Source organism: Nuphar pumila, chromosome 14 (assembly GCF_984573655.1).
Source record: "Nuphar pumila chromosome 14, dmNupPumi1.hap1.1, whole genome shotgun sequence".
NCBI classification, from domain to species: Eukaryota; Viridiplantae; Streptophyta; class Magnoliopsida; order Nymphaeales; family Nymphaeaceae; genus Nuphar; species Nuphar pumila.
Window position 1 is genome coordinate 84,260,255 of NC_143262.1, and position 18,822 is coordinate 84,279,076.

General features: G+C 35.1%; 1 protein-coding gene across 2 annotated transcripts; it reads right to left on the reverse strand.

Moving 5' to 3' along the window:
• Window positions 1-2,330: 2,330 nt before the first annotated feature.
• On the reverse strand, window positions 2,331-14,148 carry LOC149817181 (3beta-hydroxysteroid-dehydrogenase/decarboxylase-like). Of its 2 annotated transcripts, none has more exons than XM_089988158.1 (12): window positions 13,810-14,148; window positions 12,238-12,327; window positions 12,006-12,139; window positions 11,711-11,881; window positions 10,312-10,437; window positions 10,159-10,238; window positions 3,894-4,092; window positions 3,701-3,809; window positions 3,416-3,590; window positions 2,886-3,042; window positions 2,669-2,735; window positions 2,331-2,584 (listed from the first exon to the last, which is right to left on the reverse strand). In XM_089988158.1, exons 1-12 carry the CDS (start codon window positions 14,051-14,053, stop codon window positions 2,532-2,534), a joined length of 1,605 nt encoding a protein of 534 aa, XP_089844284.1. In that variant the 5' UTR covers window positions 14,054-14,148; the 3' UTR covers window positions 2,331-2,531. The 2 variants fall into 2 exon arrangements, with proteins under 2 accessions (XP_089844284.1, XP_089844286.1); XM_089988160.1 differs by having other exon boundaries at window positions 3,710-3,809; window positions 13,810-14,144.
• Window positions 14,149-18,822: the final 4,674 nt, after the last annotated feature.

The following is an 18,822-nucleotide window of genomic DNA, read 5'->3' on the forward strand; positions in this document are numbered from 1 at the left end:
AATTTACATCTCAATCAATTTCTCCATTCTTTTGAATGATAGATCCCAAATATTTGAAACAGTCATCCACCGCTATTTCTTGCTCACCAAGCTTCACTACACTCTCATCACTACTTCCTTGCTTACTAAACCGATATTCCATATATTCTGTCTTACTCTTACTCAACGTAAAACCACTTGCTTCCAAAGTCTGTTTCCATAATTCTAACTTAGCATTAACCCCAACTCTAGACTCATCAATCAAAACAATATCATCAACAAACAAAATACACCACGGCACATTTTCTTGAATTGATCTCGTAAGTTCATCTATCACTATAGCAAAAAGGAAAGGGCTTAATGCAAATCCTTGATGTAACCCAACCATTATAGAAAAATTGTTTGTCACCCCTCCACAAGTGCGGACATTGGTTACTACTCCTTCGTACATATCTTTAATTATATTAATGTACTTGAGAGAGATACCTTTCTTCATCATTGTCCACCAGAGAACATCCCTAGGTACTCTATCGCATGCCTTCTCCAAATCAATAAAAACCATATGCAAATCCTTGTTCCTCTCTTTATATCTCTCAATAAGTTGTCTAAGAAGATGTATAGCTTCCATAGTTGATCTTCCAAAAATGATGCATCGTCCTATTATTCCTCATTTTTGCAGGACATTGTTGCACCCCAAGGGCAATTTGTCTGGACAACTCATTCGGGGCATTGTACTCAAAATCAGTCTTTTTAAAATTTTTTTAAGGATGTTCGAATTTTATAACAATTTTTTATTTTTGAATGACACTGTTTTCTGATGTTAAAAAGGGGACAATTCAAGGTTGAATAATCAAATTTTCATGAAAAAAACAAAAAATGACATGTATGAATAATTTGAACCATTTTTTTTAAAACCCTACAATATCCGATATTCTCTCGACATCTAAAATCACAATTATCTGACATCGTTAGGATCCTTTTACCATTCGCAACTACAAATTTAAGTCTTATGTGATAAAATTATATTATCCGTCAGCTAAATCCAACTCCCATTTAAATCTAGAATCTTAGAGTTTTTTTTATGCAAACCTGACAAACTCGCATAAATTTATTTGCAAGTAAATCTACAACCACAAAAATCACAAATATACTATTCTTTCGCATATACGTCAATATTTTACATAATTATATTTGTGAAACACCTCTCGTAAATATCTTACTTTTTCACATATACCCACCTTTCAAACTTGTAGATGAAAAAGTTGATAATAAGGATGATACCGCAACCTCTCCGAAACGCAAGAATCATTACAAAAGTTTTATAAAGAAGTTTTTTTGCAGAAACAAACAAGAAGAAATCAATGAATAAAAAATAAGTATATATATGATTCAACAAAATTGTACATGATATAAATTTTATAAATATTTAATTAAAAGATTCATGATTTTATTGTTTTTCTTTAAGAAGAGTTTTACAAATAAATTTATGCGATTTTGAAAAGTATATGCAAAAAAGTAAGATATTTGCAAGAGGTATTTCACAAATATATTTATACAAAATATTAATATATATGCGAAAGAGTAAAATATTTGCAATTTTGATGGCTTCAATTTTACCAAATATTCATAAATAAATTTATGTGCATTTATGAAGTTCACATAAAAAAACTTGTAATTTTGGATTTAAATAAGAGTTAAACCTAACCAACAAACGGTACAATTTTATCACAATAAAACCTATATTGGCATTTGTAAAGGATAAAAAAGTTCTAACAATGTCAAACATTTGCGATTTTGAACATCGAGATAATATCAAAAATTGTATCAGGTCAAATTATCTGTACAGTACGGTCATTTTCCGTAAAATAAAAAAACAATTTACCTAGTGAACTGATTTTAACATTGGATTCACATGAGAATCCAATTCATGAGAAATTGGATCACTTCTCAAAGTGTGAATAATTTTCTGGTAGAATCTCAAATGTGAAGCATTCTCTCAGGTGCAAACTTGAGAAAATCATCCTCGTATTTGTGAGATATTTTCACGGGCGGCGAAGCAAACATGGCTTATTTAGACATTGCAATGCAAAATTTTCGGTGGTTCACCTGTTTGAAAATGATGCAGTACAAAAAGTCACTGGGAGAAAATGATGATTGAAAACCTTCTATTTCAAGTCCGGACACTAGAAGATTGTTATATTTGCTTAGCTGTGCATTCATTGTTTATATTTGCGATTGCATGCGTCCGAGATACCTAATCCCAAGAATGCCAACCAAGCTACAACCCATGCACAATAAACAACCACCAAAGTATGTGGTGGCCCCTCAAATCATGCAAGCTATAACATAAATTTAAGAAAGGATACAAATCTTAATTGGAAACGAATATCGCTTAAAAAACATTGGAAAGATACATAAAGAACCTCTCTCTCTCTCTCTCTCACACACACACACACACACACACAACAAGCTATGCATGGAACTCATCAGCAATTTCTGAGCTATCTCAGATTTTTCTTTCAATGCAAAAAACTTGTTCCAAATCAATATATCTATGTCTTCATCTTGTCATAGGCATAGAATACCGTGAATGCAAAAAGGATACCTGCAATGGGAACAAGGCATAAGCACAATAAGAACTCTTCAGCATTACATAGAACTAAATGGAAATGATTCGTTGGGTTTGAACCTATTCCCACAAACGTTTTCGTTGAAAAAGCTCCAATAATGCTTGTAATCAAAAGAAAGGCAACCACCTGATCAATAAAACAGTTAGATGAATAGAAAATGGAATTGTCAGCAAATATAGGGAAAGAAAAAAAATATCTCGTGAAAATCAGCAACGTAGACAAATATAAAGTGATTGTTCAATGCAGTTAAATGATCAAATCAGGAATGCAACTAACCTTAGAAAAAAGCACCCAATCCTTTCCTTGAGAAACAGACATGAGAATACCGACCATAGAATTCCACGTAGACGCAAATTTAGTAGTTGAATGATGAGCCACATCTCCAGAAATCTCAAAGCAGGAGGTAGGTACTTTATCTATTTTGTAGCCAAATCTGCAATCTCAGTTTCAATATCAAAAACCTCAGTAGTCAGTTTGGACTAGTATCCTAAGATTTTAACGACATGCAAGGTGCAACTAAGACTGACTGGTCTGCAGTCTCACAATCAACTTGAGAATCCAAACTGATTAGGGAATAGGTCCAAGTTGACAATTCCATAGTACCTGACTAACTCAGCTTAGTTCAGGTAACATAGTTGAACTCTTATTTAAAAATTCAAAGCTCAGAAGTTGGTGGCTGATGTCTAATCAGCTGGGAGCCACGTCTATCAAAATACCATTAGATAGTTTTGGGCAACGAGTCAAGTAGCTAGACCTAAACATTGAACTGTGCACGGAAGGAATAGATTGAAAATAATGACACGTACATGGATTCAGGCAAAATTCTATTGACAAACAGGAATAGCATCACCGATAGGAGTAGCTTTGAAACAGCAGTGATGATTGTATATCCAGAAATAAAGAAGTGGTAGTATGCTGCAAGTAGCAACACTACCACGCTGACCGTGTGCTTCTTATCTTTCCAAAGGAGTATGTCTGCAACTGAAAGGTATATGGCACCATCAATATCTGAAACAACTTTTTCTACCCAGAACAACAAACCTTCCCCCCTTATCTTTTGGAGAACCATATGTTATAGAACTATATCACACCTTTACCACCTCCAAGACATTCTGCAGCCTTTGATAACCCATCCATCTTCCTGCTGGTTACCCCAGCTTTCAGATGAGAAAATGACTCAATTGTCCTTTCTAGGCCTTCCTGCACAACACATTATAAAACCCAATATTTGCATGAAGAATTTGCTCACAGTTAAACTTGACAAGATTAATTTTAGAATGAGACCTTGAGTGACACGATTGGTGAATAACCAATCAGTTTCATGGCTCTTGAACAATTGAAGGTTCTGTCAACAGTGAGAAGTCTAATTCTTGATGGTGTCAATTGAGGTACAGGCATCCCATACGGGGCAAGCAATTTATATGTCCACTCCACTATATGTGCAATTGGCATTAAAAAAGACACAGAGAGATGAATACTAGGCCTGCAGGTTCAATGAAAAAAGAAAAATTACAGCCTATTAATAGGCCAATGAAACTGTAAAGAAGAAAAGGGAGAATCAGCAAACAAGTAAATTAACCAAACATAATTCTTGCAAGTAGATAATGAAACTACAGCTACATAACAATAAAACCATGCAAGCATCATAAAGGGTAACAAACAACAACGAAATCATAATATTTACTTTCTACCTGGGCACAAGATTTACAATAAGATTCCTAAATGAAATTGAATTGATTATAATGCTTGAGAAAAAATGCAAAGAATAGTTCAATCAACTTGGAATAATGACGAGTCAAAACTAACATAGCTTCACTCCAAAGAAAAAGGACAAAGAATTCATAAAGTTCATACACTCAAAGGGGATAGATTGAAATTTGAAATCTATGAACTATAAGGGCATGCAGTGCTCACATCCATCAGAAGCATGTAATTTTTTTTTCAATAAAATTGCAGCCAGGATTGTATTAGAAAAAATAACTCAAAAACATTCACAGTTTGGTTCAGGCTTCCCAAAGAAGTCTTAAAGTTCACATGGAACCTTTTTGCCCTGAGGCGAGGGGCGCCTCAGGCATGAGGCGTGCACCTCACAGTTATGAGTCAAATGGGGGCACTCAATTTTGGGGTTAAATAGCCCAAAATTTTTTTGGGCTATCTCCCTCCCTGCTCTCTCGGTCTCGTCTCTCGGTCTTCCTGCGTCTCTGGCAAAGAAGAAGAAGAAGAAGGTACACTTGTGTGTCTCTCTCTCCCTGCTCTCATTGCACAAGAGCCTAGGCCCTAATTCATATCATAAGGCTATGGGCATTTATGCGTGTCTTTAGGTCTTTCATTTGCACTTGTGAATGATAACACTCTCATTTTGAAGAGTTTTGGACAAATATATTAACATTTTGTTGTTAATGTCAATATACATTTTCTAATGATGACATGATGTTGTTAATGCTAATATGCATTTCATTGTTAATGTTAAATTTTTATTGAATGAATGCTCATATTTTATTTCTTAGATACTTACGTAGATCAAGTTGTTGCATTAATGTTACTTTTACATGTTAATATCATATTTTTTTGGTATTTTTTTGAGATTTTTTATTTCTTGTTGGTTGTTGCTTCATCAATAAAGCATTTTTTTTATTTGTAATTTTAGATATTTTTTTATAGTTTTTTTTAAGTTTTCAAAATTTTTTTTTTGAGGCTTACACATTACTCCTCGAGGCTTACGCCTTGCCTCAGTTTTTGGTGGAGCACCTCGCTACGCCTCAACGCTTTTCACAACATTGCATGGAACTGATGCTCATTGTTCATTGCATTTTGATGTCCACAAAAAGAGTATGATCGAGTTCTATGCATGAAACAAAGCATACGCTAACTAAAGGGTTTAAGCACTACTTGATTGGTTTTCATATTCTCTTGTAACCAAAGGCCACTTCAAAGATAGAGAGGAAGTTTATACCAATGAGACTGGAAGAACCTAGTGGAAATGGGTTTATGCCTATGTTCTGGAGATAAAGGACAAAGATTTCAAGTCAATGTTTTGACTAGATGCTTGAGAGCCACTTTAAGCTAAGGTGGTCAGTATTATTCACAGCAATTCACTTTAGTCATCATAGTAATTGATGTTGAGAAAAACTGCTGAAGATACAAAACCTAATAAGCTGGAGGTGGACCAAAAGAATAACCATACAAAGAATCTACCAAAAAGAGAAATAACTAATTCCTGTTGTAAAAGGACACTCCTGAGTAGAATATTGAAGTTTGTGAGCAGAAAAAACTATCAACACAAAGATATGCTTATTTGAGAAAAAGCCTCGCCACCGGCATCAATCTGATGGATTTAGCCTGTTAAAATGTAAACATGTAATATATATATAATAAAATAATTATATAATATATATTTATTTTATTATTCTTTTCTTTTTTCTTTTATAATTTATTCTTTTTCTTTTGTAATTCAATGTGAACTACGTAGTCAAGATCTATTTAGATCTTGACTAAAGCCAATGGCTAGAAATAGAGCTGTTGGACTAGGTCCGACGACTCTAAGAGCTCTTCCACACCTCTTTCCTTCTTGTATAAATAGGGGTGAATCCCTCCATTGTAAAGTGTCCTTTTAAATGCTCCTTAAGCAATTTTATTGTTAATAAAGATTTATTTATTTATTGTTATGTTCTTCCTTTTATACCCTTTTATGGGTTTGCTTGAAGTATCTTTATAGACATTTTTTGGTGGATTCAAGTGCACTTGTGGAAGACCACGGTATCAGAGCCGTTGAGACCGTGGATCTTAAAGTGCTTCTGCCTCGATTTTCGTACCTCATTTGCAAAAGGTATTTCATCACCTTGTTCTTGGCTCAAGAAGATTTGTTTGAAGAAAGGAGGACTTGCGCTACAAAAATTTGTTTGTTTCCTCTCTCTTACTCTCTTATCTACACTTTTCTCTCATCTATTCTTCTCTTACGCTTGTAAAAGATAGATGACAATGATAATATTTTCCAAGTTTGAGAAAATTTTGTAATTCTGAAAGTTTTTTTTGTAAAGACTGCATTCTTGGCAAAATAAAAAGATTACATTTTTTTAGTAGAACTTTTGTTTTTTCACGACCACTTGAGTTAATACATTCAGATGTTTGGAGACCCACACCAGTTATTTCCAAAGGTAATTATGCATATTATGTCATTTTTGTTGATGACTTTTCTAGACATACTTGGATTTATTTTTTTAAACATAAATCTGAAGTTTTTGCTAACTTTTAAATATTTTATAAAATGGTTAAAAATAAGTTTCAGAATGATATTTTCATTTTTCGCACTGATTCAAGGGGAGAGTTTATATCCAAAGAATTCAAATATTATCTCAATTTATATGACATTACACATCAAAGATCATGTCCACGCGCTCCAGAACAGAATGACCTAGCCGAACGTAAATACATTATGAAAACTACTAGGACCTTGCTAATTGCAAATCAAGTTCCAAAAAGTTTTTGAGCTAAAGCGGTCATAACTGCCACCTACCTCATCAATAGGATGTCATCTTCCTCGTTAAAGAATATAACTCCAATAGAAAAACTTGTTAATTTAGCTCCAGATTATTTTAGATTAAGAGTCTTTGGATGCAAATGTTTTGTTTTTACCAACAAAAATGACAGACTCTCTCCTCGTGCAATCTCATAAGCCTTTTTAGGATATGCTGGTAATAAAAAAAGCTACAGGTGTTTCGACTTTCAAAATAAAAAATTATGTGTTAAGAAATGTTTCTTTTTTGAAAAAAAAAAAGCTTCTTTGGATTCGAAAAATCCAAGGATGTCACTGAATATTCCTTTTTAATTGATCTAACTTCAAAATCCAATGAATGTGATTTTGACAATGATCAAAGTCCTATTGCTATTGAAAATGATGATAATGGAGAGAAAATCTATAGGAATATCAGTCGATAATATTCAAGACGTAGAAAGCCAAATCTTCCATGTGCATTAAAAAAATACTTCAAAGTTTCACCCAGAAGGACGTCTAGAATTTTTAAACCTCCTGAAAAATTTGTGTCTTACGAATCTTTTTCACCCACATAAAGGGCACTCATTGCATTAATACAATCATATGTTGAATCATCATCCTATTCTCAAGCCAAAAATCATATAAAATGAATAGAAGTCATGAAAACAGAATTGGATCCATTAGAAAAGGCCAACACCTGTACTATCCAAGATATTCCTCTGGGTAAAAAACTTATAGGCTCTAGGTGGGTATACAAAGTCAAAACCAAAAGTGATGGAACCTTGGAAAGCTATGAGGCTCGTCTACTGACAAAAGGATATGCCCAAGAGTATGTCATCAATTATGAAGAAACATTCGCTCATGTGGCCCGTATGACCACAATTAGAACCTTAATAGCCTTAACCTTCATTAGAAAATGACCTATCCTTCAATTGAATGTCAAAAATGCGTTTCTGAATGAGAATCTCACTGAAAAAGTATACATGGAAGCTCCGCCTGGTATTAGTATCCCTAAGGATAAAGCTCTTCATCTAGAAAAAACTCTTTATGGGTCTTAAACAGGCTCCAAAAGCCTGGTATGACAGATTTAGTCATGTTATGCTTGATATTGATTTTCAACCTTGTTTAACTGACATTGCTTTATTTATTAATAAATCAGATGCAGACATCATTATTCTCCTTCTTTATGTGGATGATATGATCATCACTGAAGGCGACAAACAGGGAGTTGCAAATATCAAAACTCTTCTTAAAACTCACTTTGAAATGACCGACTTAGGGTTATTAAGATATTTTTTAGGCATTAAAGTTGCTTATTCCCCTCGTGGGTATTTGGTATATCAATCTAAATTTGCTCTTGATATTATTTTAAGGTTTAAAATTATAGATGATAAGAAAATGGACATTCAAGAAGTTGTCAACATTAAAATAAAAATTGATGATGGAGAACTTCTTTACGATCCTACTCCTTACAAACAGTTTATTGAAGCTCTTTCTTATCTTTCCATTACTAGGCCAGGTATAACACATGTTCACAATGCTAGTCAGTTTCAACATGCTCCCACCTCTGTGCATATGGGAGCAGTTTTGCATATTATTAGATACTTAAAATCCTCTCTTTTAGAAGGACTCTTCTTGCCTGTTTCATCGTCTTTAAATTTAATTACATATACTGATGATGACTAGGGAGGTAATCCCAATAATAGGCACTCAACCACTGGTTTTTGTGTGTTCTTAGGTGAATCCTTGATTTCGTGAAGGTGAAAGAAGAAGCAGAAGGTCTCACTTTCCTCCATCGAAGCTGAATACCAAGCCATAGCAACCACTACTATGGAAGTTGTTTGGCTCAGACGATTGTTAGCAGATATGGGAGCTGAAGTGATGCAAGCGTCAAAAATGTGTTATGACAACAAAAGTGTCATCTACATTGCAAGCAACCGGACGTTACATGAGCACACCAAACACATTGAGATGGACTATCACTATGTCAGAGAGGAGTACTTACATAGAACCATTGATCTGCCATATGTTAGACTTCCTCACAAAGCCTCTCGCTACTCCTAGATTTTACTTTCTCTTAGACAAACTTTCGCTCATTGTACCGTAAGTTTGAGGGAGAGTGTTAAAATGTAAACATGTAATATATATATATATATATTATATATAATAATAAAATAATTATATAATATATATTTATTTTATTATTCTTTTCTTTTTTTCTTTTTTCTTTTTCTTTTGTAGTTCAATTTGAAATACGTAGTCAAGATCTATTTAGATCTTGACTAAAGCCCTAGTCGTTGGACTAGGTCCAATGGCTAGAAATAGAGCTGTTGGACTAGGTCCAACGACTCTATTGGAAGCACACCTTCTTCCTTGTATAAATAGGGGTGAGCCCCTCCATTGTAAAGTGTCCTTTTAAATGCTTCTTAAGCATTTTTATTATCAATAAAGATTTATTTATTTATTGTTGTGTTCTTTCTTTTATACCCTTTTATGGGTTTGCTTGAAGTGTCTTTATAAACATTCTTTGGTGGATTCAAGTGCATTTGTGGAAGACCACCATTTCATAATCTAGATCCAACCTTGAGGCTCCTGTAATGCAGCCCAATTCCAAGAGGATCTAGCTTGGGTCTTTGGACTCTGTCCTATCTTGGTTAGAATCAGACGCGGATGAGATGAACCCAATCTAATCTTTTGAAAGCTTCTATATAGAGATCAGATCGAGGAATGGTTACAACATGTAAATTCATCCATGTCTACCTTTTCCACCAGCCTACTGATGAAAGTTCATCAAGTTAAGGCTAGGCTCCAATGAGTTTTCGTTGGGTTCAGAATGAGATAGGCATGCAAAAAATCTAACATTTGGTAGCCCAATACTAGCTACACGTGGCTAAAAAGGTTCAGCAACTCAAGTTAAAAGCTATTTACAGCTTTCAATAATTTATAAACTATACAATGCATTTTTCAAAGTTGAAACAGTAAATAAATAGCAAGAAACTATTCAATTAGCTGATGATCTAAAAAATGCCATAATAAGAGTTGTAAATGTTCAACTACCTTTGATAACCCAATCCCTCGAGAATCAGTGACGTAAATTTCCAAAACTTGATTGGTTCCATATTGGTCACAAAAAATGCCTGCAAAAAAGAAAAGAAATGATTAGCATATGATTGGATGCATAAGAGATAAAATCTAAAAGAGATACATTACCTTCCCTGCAGCACTTTCCTCACCAAACGCTTCCAGTCCTAGAGCCTTCTCAGCACATATATGAGCATGAGCCACGTTTTCAACATAAGTGAAATCATACATGTTGTTTCCATCACCAATTATGAACTGAAGCATAGACAAACAAAATGAGGTTACCTATCTTATGGACTAATGATGCAACCTTCTCATCCGACCCTGTGTTTTTTTTTTCCTTTTAGGCAAACAGAAAATCATATAGCAGAAAATAATATATAAAAGATGTCATAAAACAAACAGCATCTTTTGACTGGAAAATGATATTCAAAGCTAATTTCCAGTGTTAATCTCATGCCAGCATAAAATATACAATTTTTTCTTTTATAAATATAAATCAAGAACTGCATGCCAAAAATGTGAAGAAACATTCAAAAACAGGATGGAAATCATAGGTTCGTAGTAGAAACTATGTTACCACAACATGACACCTTGGGTGCTGTACCCGTGTCGACATGGGTACTGGTACCTGGACACAGCATTTGCCGTGTCCTATATTATATTTATATTATGTATTATATTTTCAATATATAATATATATTTTAGATGTATAATACATATTTTCAGTATATTTTAGATATATAATGTATATTTTTCAGTATATATTTAGCCGTGTCCCCGTACCCACATTTTTTGGAATTGCAGTGTCGTACCCTCCGTACCCGTACCCGTACCCGTACCCGTACCCGTACCCGTACCCGTACCCGTACCCGTACCCGTACCCGTACCCGTACCCGTACCCGTACCCGTACCCGTACCCGTACCCGTACCCGTACCCGTACCCAGGTGACATAGAGTAGAAAGGAATGAAGGACATGTGGTCGGACATGGATACAGCTGGTGAAACATGGACACTTGAAAAAGATAAAAGGAATGTGTATGCACAACAAAACTTCCAGTTCACTCAAGAATATAGACAAAAAATATAAAAATATAAAATGAATTACGTGTATAGTAATTGGTTCCTCCGAAGACCTGATGGTGCAAACAACAAATGGTCGATTTTAGATTTCAATGTTACTGGTGGCTTATACTTAATCTGAATCCAGAAGGGTGCATATCATTGCTTGTTTGTTAGAAAACAAGCTTTGGATCAAATCAATCAGAAAATATTTTTGCTACAAAATTTAGATGCAATATGAACCATTGATTCTAGATTCCTTTATAAATATATAAACATAAATCTTCTCTCAACTAATACAAGGTGTACTAAATAAATTGTAGGGTCTAATTTGCAGAACCATCCATTCCTTGTCTTTACTGTAAGGTATTAGGAGGGACCAACTCATATACATGTGCACTTCTGCAGGTATCTGAGAAGCAAAGCAACAAATTCTACAAAATAAAAGCTATTTCTTGTGCATACCTTAGACTTCTTAGCTCTTGCAGCAGACACTAAAGATGGCACAAAAAGTCTATCACCAGGGCCGAAAATACTGCTAGGACGTATGCAGCATGTTAAAAGGCCTTCTCTTCCATTTGCCTGTAAAACTAGTGCCTCTGCTTCTGCTTTGGTTGCCGAATATGAGTCATTATGCTATACAAAGTATTTAAAAAAGAGAAAAAGAAATGGAATAAGATAACGAAAGGTGTAGAATATCACAGTAAGACACTGTAAAATACTCAAATAGGAATTTATGTTACTCCAGAGAAAAGTATACCGTTTTTGGGTATGACAATGACTCATCACCATCAAGAATTCCATGAATACCATCAAAAACTACACTTGGGGAGCTAGTGTATATGAGTTTCTTTACTTTGCATTCAACACAGGCATCAATAACGTTGCTGGTTCCTATAAACCATAGTTTATGCATTAAAACTTCTGTTGGTATGATTGAGACTTTGGGTAGCCAAAAAAACAAAACTGCACAAAGAAAACAAACCTTTTACCTTGAACATTAACCGAATAATGAAGCTGGTGATTATTAATTGATGAATCTGGAGCAGCAGTGTGAAAAACAACATCTGCCCCTTGACAAGCTTCACAATAACAGAAAGAACGGTACCGTCAAAAGTGGAACTTCCAATAGAAAGACAAATTCTCCAATAAATACATGTAACTTCATGTGAAAGTTATGATATCACTTATTATGCACAGTTCCTATCTCAACCAGTCCCACCACATTGCCCTATAAACAACTCTTGAGAACTACAGCAGTCAAGAAATCAGAATAAAATGATTCATAAGTTCTCTCCTTTCCCACGTTAGGTCCTCGTCCTATATTTATTTGCAGCAAGCAGCGGCCTACTACAAAATGTGTAAAACAAAGCTGGTTCACTCACGCATTAAGGCAATCATCGATCCAACTTTGTTTAACTGATAGACATTGCTCAAGTCTGAAGTTTGAGTTACAAAGCGCTTTTAGTAGCGGTTAACAAGATTATAAATTCATTTTTTACCCCTAAATCATGAAGACACCTGACTACAAGTAATCTCGTTAGCAGTTGACACCACATAATCCTGTAAGCATAATTTGCATTTTTGGGTATTTCTAAAATATGATGAATCTGCAAAAAAAAAGTATTTTTTTCTAGATTTACCAAAACGTCTTGTAATGATGCTATCTAATATAAGACACCATAATGGTATTTGAAGAACTTATAAGCGCTAAAGAAGTTGATAGCTTTGCTAATTTCCATTAGCGTTGGAACAGAAGAGTGTTTATACATTAACCCACCAACAAACACACTCCCTAACCAACTTCTTCCTCGGCATCTTAAACCAACCACAATGAGGAATCAACGAACCCTACGAACTGTATCAACTTGATTAAACACAATCATACATGACACCAAGACAGCAGATCAAAGCATGTTGATATAGCTAATTTGCATAAAATTTGCCCATTCAACTGCGTCTTCCAAACCATAACATTGTTGGGCAGCCATAGTTGCATCAAACAGAACCCAAAAACTTACGTTCTGCTCGGAAACTCCACCCTGATTTGGGTGAATTCATTTCTGCACACACACACACACACACACACACACATCCCAGCGTCTCAGCAGAGACTCGGGTGATTCAATTCACGCTCCTCATTGGCAAGTCTGAAATTTTCAGATGAAATGCTCAAGATGGTCGACTCGAATGACGAAAGTTAGGCCTAAACCGAGCCAATGGGGTCCCAAGAGGACTCCCCAGTATGGGCCACCATGGATTTCTAGGAAAAAACTTGAAATGGGGAAGACCACAAATTGCATGGCAGAAAAATTCCCATCAAATGTAGCCAAAATCACCAATTTCATAGAGGAAATCGTGAAAGAACCAAATGGGTAAGAGAGAGAGAGAGAGAGAGAGAGAGAGAGAGAGAGAGAGACGAACTATAACCATCAACATTACGAAACAGGTTCAACCAACATTGAACCTACCAGATAACCCACCAGGCCCAAGAGAGAGAGAGAGAGAGAGAGAGAGAGAGAGAGAGAGAGAGAGAGAGAGAGAGAGAGAGAGAGAGAGAGTACCGTGGAGCACTTGGGCCTTGTTGCGGAGATCGGCGGAGACGTAGACGGCGCGGCCGGAGCGGAGGGCGTCGCCGAGGGGGCCGGATTCCTCGGCCGGCTCGAGCTTGATGGACGGATGGAGATCGGAGATCCGGACGATCCACGACCGCGATTGCAGGAGCATCAACACGATGTGCCGGGCAGCGAAACCACGGCCCCCAGTCACCACGCACACTCCCACTCCTCCCTCCCCCATCATCATCATCCTCTCTCACTCTCACTCTCACTCTCTCTGTGAGGCTCACACACTTACACTTACAAGCTGAAATGCAGACTATATCAGGCCAAAGCCTCTCTCTCTCTCTCTCTCTCTCTCTCTCTCTCTCTCTTTACGTATATATATATATATATATATCTTAATGCCTAATATTTTGGACTATTTATTACTTTTTTATGGAAATTATTATGAGATAGTGACACGACAAAACTATTGCGTGTCTAAGATGACACGTTTCGAAACGTTGAACCATGCAAAATACGCCCCCGATTCGACCTACGCTCAACCACTTGCCTGACATGAAACCAGGACGTTACGTTGAGAGAGAGAGGTAGATACCATAATGAGAGCGCGACGTGCAGTACGTAAAAATGACAAGATAAAGACGGTGCATCCCTCCCTCTGTAACACTGTTCGCACTTAAGAGTGAGAGGGTGAGGGGTCGTAAAATCACGAATAAAAACTAAATAAAAATTACATTTAAAACTCTGCCGATGACCTGCCAAGGCTTTATATTATACTTTTGTGATGTGTGCTGCTTATTAGAGTAACTATGATATTGATATTGTCTTCCAGATAAGTGATATAACCATTAGTTGATTTTCTGTCATCAAGACACCTAGCTCAATAAGCATTTGAGTATCTTGCAAGCCTTAAACAATCTTATGCTTAGTGATTTTCAAGCCAAAAATAATTGAACAATTAATACAGTGAAGAATTCTCCTAACATGTTTTCAATGTTCTTTTGTTGGAGCATGCATAAATTAATAAGCCTTATTAACAACAAAGGCTATATCAATGTGGGTTAATATAACATATTACATAGCTCCTACTATGCTTCAACATCATTGAAATATTTTCCACCATGTTTTGACAAAATAACATTTAGGGCCACTAGAGTAACAACAGGTTTTAAATGAACCATTTGAGCTTTCACCAATAAATCATAAATATATTTTATTTGTGACAAAATAATATCACTTTGACTTTGTTTAACTTCCACACCTACGAAGAAATGAAGATGACCACCATCTTTCATTGAAAATTCTTTTCCAAAGCTGTAAATAATGGGTTGCATTTCTTCTTATAAACTCCCTATAACAATGGTATCATTTCCAAAGATTACATGGCTGGATCTTTTTATAAATAGAGAATTATGTGCTTTAGACTCATAAAAACCAATTTTGATCAAATATTTAACTCTTTTTTTAGAAATATGAACTGTCTTTCAAACTAAGATTTTGGAGTTTGTTTCAAACCACATAGAGATCTAATTAATTTGCAAACATAGTTAAGAAAAATTATCTTCAAAACCAGGGGATTAAGTCATGAAAACTTGCTTTTTAGAAAACTATGCAAAAAAAAAAAACTTACTCACATCCGGCTGTCATAGAAGCTATTTTCTACTAATTGCAATGGCTAAACCCGCACGAATAAATTGGTTTAACAATATGACTATAAGTTTCTAAATAATCAACCCCTTTCTATTGGTTATACCCTTTAGCAACAAACACTCTCTACCTGACGACCATACCATCAACATGCCTCTTAATATGATATATCAATTTTACACCAAACCATATTGTGTGACTCATTAGGAGGCACCAGGGTCCATGTTTGATTTCTATGTAAAGTTGTCATCTCTTCTTGCATGGGCTTGAATCCACCATGGCTCATGTTGGGCTTATAGAAGCTATTGGGTTCATGTTCTTTCATACAATTCACTAACAAAACACTCATGTATAAGATGTTTAATGATAATATTGTTGAGAAACTCGGTTTTGATGTCACATAATATGATACACTGTCTCATTTGATTTTATATGATATGATGTCCTCTTGAAATAATGTTATATTATGATTGAATATGTTTTGCCATAAATCTAACGAGTATTTGATGCAAGGATATCTCACCCAATAAGGATGAAGACTTCCTGTTCAAGTACAACTATGGTGCAATCATACTCCTTGAAGAAAAAGCTTGATGAGCCATGCATTCCTAAAGTTCAAATGAAGAGATCGGCTACCTCAAGATGAAGACTTTTTTCTTCTTTAGAGTCATATGTAACAGAACCTTCAGGAACTTGCATATTGCATATTACATACTCATTCATAAACACTATATCATAAAAGTATACGATAGTTTCAAAAAGGTCCTTTTTGAAAACCAATAATTGTACCTTCTTACAACCTTTTATGAAAAAAATATTTTGTCATGTAATAATTGTACCTTACACTATATACAAGACAACATGAAAAAAAGGAATGTAGGAAAAAGACAAAAACATAAAATCGGCTACATGGATAAAACAAATATAATATGTTTTTGAAAAGACTCTAGAAATATTTTTAATATAAGAAGACAAAAACATAAAATCGACTACAAAAGAAAAACAAATAAAATATGTTTTAACAAGACTTTAGTTATCTTCTTTAAAGAAATGTTTTTTTTTATATAAGAAGAAGACAAAAACATAAATCGGCTACACAAAAGAAAAATAAATAAAATATGTTTTTGAAAGGACTCTAGTTACTTTTTTCATAACCATAGAATGTCGACTTACTTGAAGTCATCATTCTCTTTACAAAGCATTAAATGCCTCCTGTAACAAATCCTTGTTAATATCCTTCTCAAAGAATGTCGACCTTCTTTTGGTCCTCATTCTCTCTGGAGACTTTGAAATACACAACATAAAGAAAACACTTGACATGACTATGTACAAATAAATATCTCAAAGCACTCATTGTACTTACACTCATTTAAAGCAAAGAAGTACTAATGTACCTCAAATCATTAATTAGAATAAAGACAAAACTACAACCCAACGTTCAATGTACTATTATAAGAAATAGACTTTTTACATAAAATATTACAATGACTAGTGTACCCTCTATTCTACTTTTATGGAAAAAGGTATTCTCGAATTTATTTTTTGAAATGACATAATATTTCACATTTCAAAAAGTTACAATTCCAAAAATGTAACGACTACTTTTTAAAAGCTATATAAACACACTCAAATAAACTATTAAAACATGGAATGGAATAGACGTGTGAGCTTACAACGAGAAAAATTTCTATTCGATATTTGAAAAGAGAGCCTTGAAAAAGAAAGAGAAAAAAGAAAGAAAGAAAAGAGAAAAAGTCAAGTCCAGCTCTTTGACAAAGAGTATCATCTGAGTGACAAACAGAACATTCTGAGAATCCTTCATTCGTGCATTCATATCATTCTGAAGGTTCTATAGGAAGTATTGTAACTCTGTTATTCACTGTATTCCTTCTTTGTTGAAAGAAGTAGACCTCTGTGAAAGAGGGTGTTGCCCTTCTCTGTTGAGAGAATAAGACCTCTGTGAAAGAGGGTGTTGCCCTTCTCTGTTGAGAGAAGAAGACCTCTGTGAAAGAGGGTGTTGTCCTTCTCTGTTGAGAGAAGAAGACCTCTGGGGAAGAGGGTGTTGTACTATTTATCCGGTGACTCGGATGTTATAGTGGAAAGCTCAAGTGGTTTGCTTGGGGACTGGATGTAGGTCTGAATACTGACCGAACCAGTATAAATTCTGTGTTTTATGTGTTGTGCCTTATTGCTTAATTATTTTATTTTATCGATCATTATCATATTTCACTATTCACCCCCCCTCTAGTGGAATTTCATTTGGTATCAGAGCAGGTTTGTTGGTTTCGACGTAACAAGTCTTCCAGCACAAATGGCATCTACTTCCTATGCTCGTGATATTGAAGGTCAACACGCATCTCGTCCTCCTTTCTTCAATGGCTCCAACTATATATGGATACTGGAAGTGCAGAATGACTATATTTCTCAAATCCATAGATTTTGCTGTATGGAAAATTGTTGAGCATCCATACACATCTCCATCCGCAGACTATAGCTTATGGTCTGATGAAGAAAAGAAAATGGCAAACCTAAATGCAAAGGCTATGAATGCCTTATATTGTGCCATTGATCAAAACGAATTCAATAGAATATCTATATGTGAATCTGCATATGATATTTGGCATTCTTTGAAAGTTATTCATGAAGGAACCAACAAAGTGAAAGAAGCCAAAATTTCATCTCTTGTTAGAAAATATGAGTTGTTCAAAATGAACAAAGATGAACCCATCACAGAGATGTTTACCAGATTCACCAACATCACCAACGATCTGAAATCTCTGGGTGTAACATATTCTCAGACTGAAAAGGTGAAGAAAATCTTGAGATCTCTCACAACTGATTGAGAGAAAAAGACTACTGTTATTGAAGAAGCTCAAGATTTATCTAAGCTTACTTTGGACGACTTAATAGGCAATCTTATGGCCTATGAAGTCCACATGAAAGAAAGAAGGGAAGAAGAGCAATCAGTAAAGAAAACTCTAGCTTTCCCAACCCTATCTGAGAATGAAGACTCAGATAAAGAATCAGAAATTGCGCTACTTACAAGAAAATTTCAGCGCTTCATGAGAAGGAACCGGCTTCCAAACAGGCACAAGGAAAGAAAACATCCTAAAGAAGATCCCATGTGCTTTCAGTGTAATAAGCCAGGCCACTTAAAACGTGACTGTCCCCTTCTCAAAAGAAAGTCCAAGACTGAGGAACCAAAGAAGAGGTTCTTCAAGAAAAAGGCTTTGCATGCTCAATGGGATGATTCAGAACCATCCACTAGTGAAGAGTCAAGTGATGATGAAGCCGAAACTGCAAATATGTGCTTCATGGCAAACGAAAGTTCGGTAAGTGAAATATCTGATTTTTCCTTTGAAGAAC